This window comes from Labrus mixtus, chromosome 17 (genome assembly GCF_963584025.1).
Source record: "Labrus mixtus chromosome 17, fLabMix1.1, whole genome shotgun sequence".
NCBI classification, from domain to species: Eukaryota; Metazoa; Chordata; class Actinopteri; order Labriformes; family Labridae; genus Labrus; species Labrus mixtus.
In genome coordinates this window covers 12,637,079-12,644,342 of record NC_083628.1, presented here as the reverse complement: position 1 = coordinate 12,644,342, position 7,264 = coordinate 12,637,079, and the positions used below count along the sequence as shown (strand labels likewise).

At 40.4% G+C, this 7,264-nt stretch overlaps 1 protein-coding gene across 1 annotated transcript; it reads right to left on the bottom strand.

Moving 5' to 3' along the window:
* Window positions 1–908: 908 nt before the first annotated feature.
* loxa (lysyl oxidase a) lies at window positions 909–6,944 on the bottom strand. The gene is made up of 7 exons (XM_061061158.1): window positions 6,109–6,944; window positions 5,674–5,782; window positions 5,057–5,194; window positions 3,928–4,084; window positions 2,030–2,125; window positions 1,532–1,647; window positions 909–1,420 (listed from the first exon to the last, which is right to left on the bottom strand). The coding sequence occupies exons 1-7, from the start codon at window positions 6,731–6,733 to the stop codon at window positions 1,414–1,416; spliced, it is 1,248 nt and encodes a 415-aa protein (XP_060917141.1). The 5' UTR covers window positions 6,734–6,944; the 3' UTR covers window positions 909–1,413.
* Window positions 6,945–7,264: the final 320 nt, after the last annotated feature.

Sequence of the window (7,264 nt, the reverse complement as noted above, 5' to 3'; positions counted from 1 at the left end):
GCCTCTGGCTCTCTGTGCTATCATTACTTAGTATTAACCATAGACCACATCATTTCTTGGATCTCCAAAAGGGCTTCTATGTATGATCTTTTTCAGACAATCACCACCTTATGGTCAGAAGCTCACACCATTATCCGAAGGGTTAGGGGGTTAGATACTGTTCTTCCCTTATCTCCATACCGTTTGCATTTTAGGCAGTAAGCCCGAGAGTACAACTAGCCCAGTTATCTCGCGCCTTTGGGCGTTAGGCGGCCTCTTGGTCAAAAGACTGATACATTTTATCTGAAAGGAGCAAAAGCCAGCGTGCCTCATGAAGGAGTCATGGTTGGTAGAGTACTTTGACCTGCTTAATATGAAGAGAGCAGTCAGTTTCCTGACAGACTTTGATAGGGGTCTTAGTGGGCACTGGCATATTGTGAGGAGCTCTCCAGTTTGAGAGCTGTGTACTGTTTATTAAGTGTCTCTTTCAGCAGTAGCAGCTAACATTAGACAGAAAATTCAGTCAAAAGCAGGATAATTCCCTCAGCATATGATGGAGAACAAAAAAGGAGAGGCAATAAAATGTGTCTACTTCAGGTGGCCCAAAAATAGACCCTACATACATGCTTCTGTTGCTGCATATTTGCTGCATGGCGCTTTTTTATAGTCTTAAAGTAAGAGGGTTACTATGCAGATTGAAACCCATGAAAGCAGTTTCAACTCTTCTGTTGAAACTGCAACCACGTAGTGTAAACTCAGAGCCTACCTTGAATCAGTCTACTTAAAGGTCATCACTCAAATTAAACTGAACATTGCACAGCATATCATCGTCATTTGCGTTCCCCTTTTTGACGTGGTGTGTGTTTATTTTAGTCATCCAGTGGAAAGAAAACAGGACAGCGTAGCCACTTACACTGATCAGTACAATATCAATATCCAAACATTTTTATTTGCACCAAAGCATTTGAGCAGAGCAAGTTTCTCCTGTTGCTTATAAATATAACAAATACATTTTCAATACTTTAAAATACTGATACAACTGACGTAACAATGAGGGAGAGCTGGTGTTCGGCTATTCAAGGTTTCTACTTTTCATGAATTTGTTGGGAGAAAAATGGAGGCATACAGTACAATGGAACAAAGTAGGAAACTAAACAATATAAAGGAGATATGTGAGAGGAATATTCTTATTAGTACGAAGAGGAAAGGATATAAAAACTGCTTTCACACACGAGATAGAAAAGTTAAACACTATCTGGCACTGTAACAGATGATTCCTACTTTTTTTATTGGTATTATTTTTTTTTTTAGTATTTTAAATTATAATATGTTTGTCTAATCATTAAAGATTTATTTAATTAATTTTTTATACGCTTTCGAATGAAGTCCTCTTCATTGTCATTCACAGAACATGCTGTGAACGACTGTCATGTCTTAATACCTGCAAAAAAAAACAAAAAAAAAAACAGAGAAGAAAGTAAAACATCGGTACTTTGACTGAGGACATGAGGAATATCACATAAACATTTGTCTAGTGAGATATAACACTTACTGTGACATGTGACAACCAGACACATAGGCGTAGCTGCCAGTGTAGCGAACATCACAGCGCACAATGTTGTTGCTGTAGTCACTCTCTGGGACGTGATAGTTTGGATTTACACTGATCTGTGGAGAACAACAACAAAGAAACTATGAAGCAGTAACACAGAATTTTAACATTCAAGGCGAATGAATCAATTCTAAATAAACAACATAGAGTCTAATTGAATGTTATAAAGGCCTTGTTTTTCTTTAGACATACTTTATCAGTCCTGCGAGGGGAAATGTCAGAGTGAGGGGGCTGCCCACAGCGAGCGCTCCTGAGCTTGTGGGAGGGTTCGATGCCTTGCTCAGGGGCTCTGGTACTTTAACTGACAGCCCTCCGCTTCCCAACCTCAGTCCCTACAGACGGAGCTACTGCTGCTTCTTGTATTCCATACAAGTGTAATGTTTTTCAAGAGGTTATGTGTCCCAGGAGGAAGCCAAATGTCTGGTATTTTTGACAAACCTTGAGGACGTAGTTTCCAGGTTTCACATCTGTGATGTCGATCCACTGACAGTCGATGTCTGCGTTGTAGGTATCATAACATCCTGGACTCAGACCCTGCATAATGGACAGCATCCATGTCAAACATTGTATAAACTTCTTATGTAACCATACACGGCTCTTTAACTTAAGCAACAGTAATAGTAACTTTAAATATGTAATTTTTGGTTTCATTACAGTTTAATATCAAACAGTTAAATTAAAGGGGCAAAAACATGTTTTTATATTTGCTTCAATATTAGATTCTGTATGGGGTGCAATCATTATTTTTTTTCATTTAAAAAAGAGAGAAACCAGAAAGGTGGGTGGTATCATCTTTCAGATATCACCCTCACAGGCTCATGCAAAAGGGAAGTGTTCCGGTTGATTTCAGAAACACAACGTCCTCAATAACAGAGCACCTGTTTTCTTAGTTACTCTCTCTTTTATGAACAAATATCTCCAAACTAGGTCTTTCCATGAAAGAAAATAGTACTATCCATTTTGTTCTGAACACTGTGTGCGCCAAATAAAGAGAGTCTGAGTTTGTCTGCCTGAAGCCACTGAAGAACGGCTTTGCCAGAAATGTCTGCAGCAATAAAAAAATGGATACTTAAGATGATTGTGTGCTGTCCTGGTATACTTGCGATCATTTTTTGGTTGAGGATTCAGCTCCCATATACTGTATGTTACTGTCCTTAAATAAAACAAAATGACATTAACATGTGACAGATGTAGATCTTTCTGATGATCTGGATTATGGTTTATCCATCAATATAAACTTGTATTGTGCAACAGGCGCGTGATTCAAACAGACCCTCTTTACTGAGAACATTTTGTCAATGTTTGAACACAGGTGTACATGATAACAAATTATTCATGGCTGAATTGAATTTAGCAGAGTCAGGGTTCTGGTATTACACATGTTGGCTCTCTGTCATGACTAACTGAGGCGCTTTAACAGAACTGAGCAGACATTAATACATTATTAACACCAGTGCTGACAAATAAAAACCATCTGCTGGGAATAAGGCTGACTTCTCTGTCCTCAGGATGCTTGTACTATGTAAAACTGTCTTGAACCATAAGTACGGTAAAAGGTGACATGAAAAACAACATGATAATGATGTGTTTGACATTCACCTGATGTATTTTTCATCACTGTGGTCAATTTCAAAATGACAGAAAGAATAATCCAGGTACAATATATTCATTGGTAACGAAATTGTTTGCTGTGTGGGTGTTTGGACTTTTAGACAGAAATAAAAAAAAGTTGTTTTGGCTTGTTTGTTGTGACTGTTTTTGTTTTATATTAAATTACAGCTATCAAGTTGAATCAGAATTATTTTGACAAACATGCTGCTCTGGTGAACAGGAGCCAGTAGGCTTCAAGTGGTAACAGTTGTTCAACTCTCTTGGTTAAGCCTGCATTAACTGACCACTAGGGGCAGGAAATCAAATTATTACCGACATTCAGGTTTTATAAGGTTAATGTTGCAAACTTGTTAGCTGAAAGTGACATATTCACACAACCAGCTGACACAGAGCAACATGTTCTTTTTTTTTTTTTTTTACTATAGCTGAGTCTCCGGCCAACTTCTGAAAGCATGTCCAATATTCATTCCCCTTTACACTCTCTTAGTTAACATCGTTTAGGAAAATCTGGCTCTAAAGCAGCTAAAGGCTCCAATACGTTTACCAGCTAAGCGTACTGTCTGGTGTTTAGCGTTAAGCAGGTAGCATAAAGCTCCCCACTGTGGCGGTCAAAATGAGTGATCTTTTTAAGAAACAAATACTAATGATAGATTCCTGATTACATATTATTAAGATAAGCTTCAATATCAGAAACAAAGGCATGTCAATAGTTGTATATTTGACACCTGGGTATGTGCTGTGCAGGCAAATCTGCGGTAGTAGCCATAGTCACAGGATGTGTCCTCCAGACAGAAGCTGGCCTTGTGGCCCTCGGCCACTGAATGCTGAGTGGCGGCATCCAGCAGTTCGTAGTGGCTGAACTCGTCCATGCTGTGGAAGTGCCTGTGGATCAGCAACAACAGTGCTCAACAACATTTTTAAATCCAAACCAAGTGCTGTTTTTGAAATGCATTTTGTTAGATATTTAGAATCTGTGTTCAGTCAGATGACTGCTGGTCACTGTGACTCAGTACATCACAGGTTTTCATTTCATCTATCATGTTCATGTTTATACAACTGCGTCTGATTTAAATATATTATCTTGACGACTCCATTTGTTTAATGCAATAGAAACAGTCTGGACTTTAACATAAAATGACTTTCAAAACACTGAATACAAAACCTATACAGTCTCATTTAACAGTCCATTGGATCTCTGCCAGATGTGCTCTATCTTTGGCATCAGCACAGTGTCCTGGTTTATTTAACAACATAACTATGGACTGAGGTAGTTTCTGTAGAAACAGAGTAGGCTATGCAGTTTACCAAAAGCACAATAAAATAACAAAATTATAGACGTTTTCACTTGTGGCTCATTACCACCATCACACATCTTGATTTCACAATAGCTTTGCGGCTGTAAATAATACAAATCTACAGGTCAAATTTAGTTCACTCATATCAAGTTTTTCAGTTTTATGCTGTGATTGTAAAAATAGAAAAGCCTTGAGACACCGTAAAACTAATTTAAAATGTCGGTTTGATGTGGAAATCTGTGAAAAAACCTCCAACAGAATCCAAAAGTAGCACAAGTTTGACTCAGCCGGGGTAGCAGTGCCTCAAATACTGAGTATAAAAAACAAATACTGCTGTGGTGTCTTCAAAAAAATGTTTAAATTGGCGAACAAAAAAAACACACAAATGTTGTTTTTTATGTTAAATGTATGAAGAAAATGCATGAAAGCTATCATGCAAACATCTCTAAATGATGCCAGTGAGAATAAATGATGCTTGACAACAACCCACATGTCAAAAACGACTTTCTCTCCCTGCATGATGGTGAGGTGGACAGCACAGACGTGACATTATACTCACTGGTGACAACTGTGCCACTCCCAGGAGTAACGTGGCCTGCTGGGGAGAAAGTCTGCAGTCCCCTGGTTCTTCACTCTCTGAGGAAACCTCAGCAGCATACGGGTGTCGTAGTCTCTAATATCGGCTCTATAGGCGGAGCTGCCGACACAAACAAAGAGAGGGGTAAAAGTCTGCAGAAAAAAAAAATCAAAAACACAGGTCATATATGGACACAATGACATCACTGAGATAGTTTTTCCTGCTGCTTCCCCTCCTCCAGCTGCAGCAGATTTTCACTGTCGGTATAAATGATGGTTGGAAAAATAATTTAAAGGCAGGAGGTTGTTTGGGTTAGTGTTCAATAATGTGTTTACCATTCAGGCTTTCTCTCCTTCAGAACACTATGATTAAACTCTGCAGAAATCCACCACTCCACCCCATCAGCGGGAGGATTTGGTTAATTTGACTTCATCCCATGGTTCCACTGCTCAGCCCTCTCACCCACAAACACTTAAGGTGGTTGTTATGGCTCAAAGCTCTCTGAATCACACACAGACTTGGCGGCAACCCCCCGTCTCCTTTTTTCTTTTTTTTTTCTGTCTCTCTCTCTTGTGGATACTGACAGCCTGACAGTCTACCTTGACAGACAGTTTTCCTCAGCCGCACATCTCAGGTTGTACATTGGGACTCTCTGGGCGTAAGCAGAGGCTTGGATGTAGTATGCGTCTGGTACCAGATCAGGCAGACCTAAATCAACAAAACAAAACAGTGGTGAGCTTAGTATGACAGTAGTTATGTTATAAATATAACGTAAAACCTAGCAGAGATGATAAAATCTATGTAAGTCACTTCATTTTTCACATACAAATATATCCTAAAGACAATAGGCAGTAATGAAACACTATTTGATTCATTTTAACTGCATATATTTTCAGCATATTTCCTTCTAGAAATATACAAATGTTGTTACCTGAATAAAATTAAAATATACAAAGAGACCACATTAAAAGTCATATCTATATCATTAATTGTTTGAAGTTGTTGTTTTGGCAGATCACTGTTTCCTCTCTTACCGTACTGATGATTCCTTGTGCCATATCCGGGTCTCGATCTCGGCCTGGGTCTCTCGTAGACGTCATAATAATTGTAATACGGATTATCACTGTCAGTGGATTTGTAGGGGTCGTAGGGATCGTCACCCATCATCTGGTCTTCCCTCCGGGACAGAGGCTGACTGACAGTGACCTTTTCCTGGGTCTCATTGGCTCTTCTCTTCGTCTCATTGTGCCGCTCGTGCTGATGCTGGCGGTGCTCGTGCCCTCTGACGAGCCGTTGGATCGGAGGCGGGCGGCCACGGGAGCTGTGCGGGTTGGACGCCGGCCGGGGAGGCTGCTGCTGCTGCTGCTGCTGCTGGCTCGATGTGTCCGGATGTCTCGTGTCCCCATCGTGAATGATGGTTACAGGTCGCGCGTGCACTTGCTCCTGTGGCGCTCCTCTCCGCCTCGCGGGCTGATACTCCGAGCCCTGGCTCAAAATGCTAAAAATCTTGCCATTGTGTGACCATTGTAGCGTCTGCCGGAGAGCTGCTCTTTGTTGTGTCCCCGGTTCACTCTGAGACTGTGCAGGTTGCAGGATGAAAACAAAAAAACAGACGCACGCATATGCGTAAAGACGCGTGCCAAATTTGCGTAATCCCATTATGAACTAAATTCAAGCAGATTGAATGCAACTAAAGTAATATTTAAAATGAGCCGGGGTCTCCAGTTGTCTTTCACTCAAAAATCCCTCATCTCTATTTGAAGGATTTTCAGAGAGCAGAGAAGAAAAGCTAACTTTGGATGTATCCGTGTAAACTCATATCGCTCTGCTCCTGCAGCCTGCAGATGCGTCCAGTGAGATGATGATGATGGGGGAGGAGGAGGAGTTCAACTTTTGGAGTTTCTGAATCTGTTACACAAGTCTACTGCTGGTGCTCATATAACCAGTGGAGGGATACACGATGTCTCATCATGCCCAGCCGAGTGTGTTTGATAACTGCTCACCCTGACCCCTCTGACCACTTGAAAGATGGTCAGTGTGTCATCAAGCAGTAGTGAAACGTCTAAGAACACATTTTAGGTCCTAACATAGACATACCAATTACATGCAAACCTTCTTGCAAAATCAATCCCACAGAATAAATGACCCACAAACTACTGTATGTTTCCTTCATATCTTCACTTTCTGTCA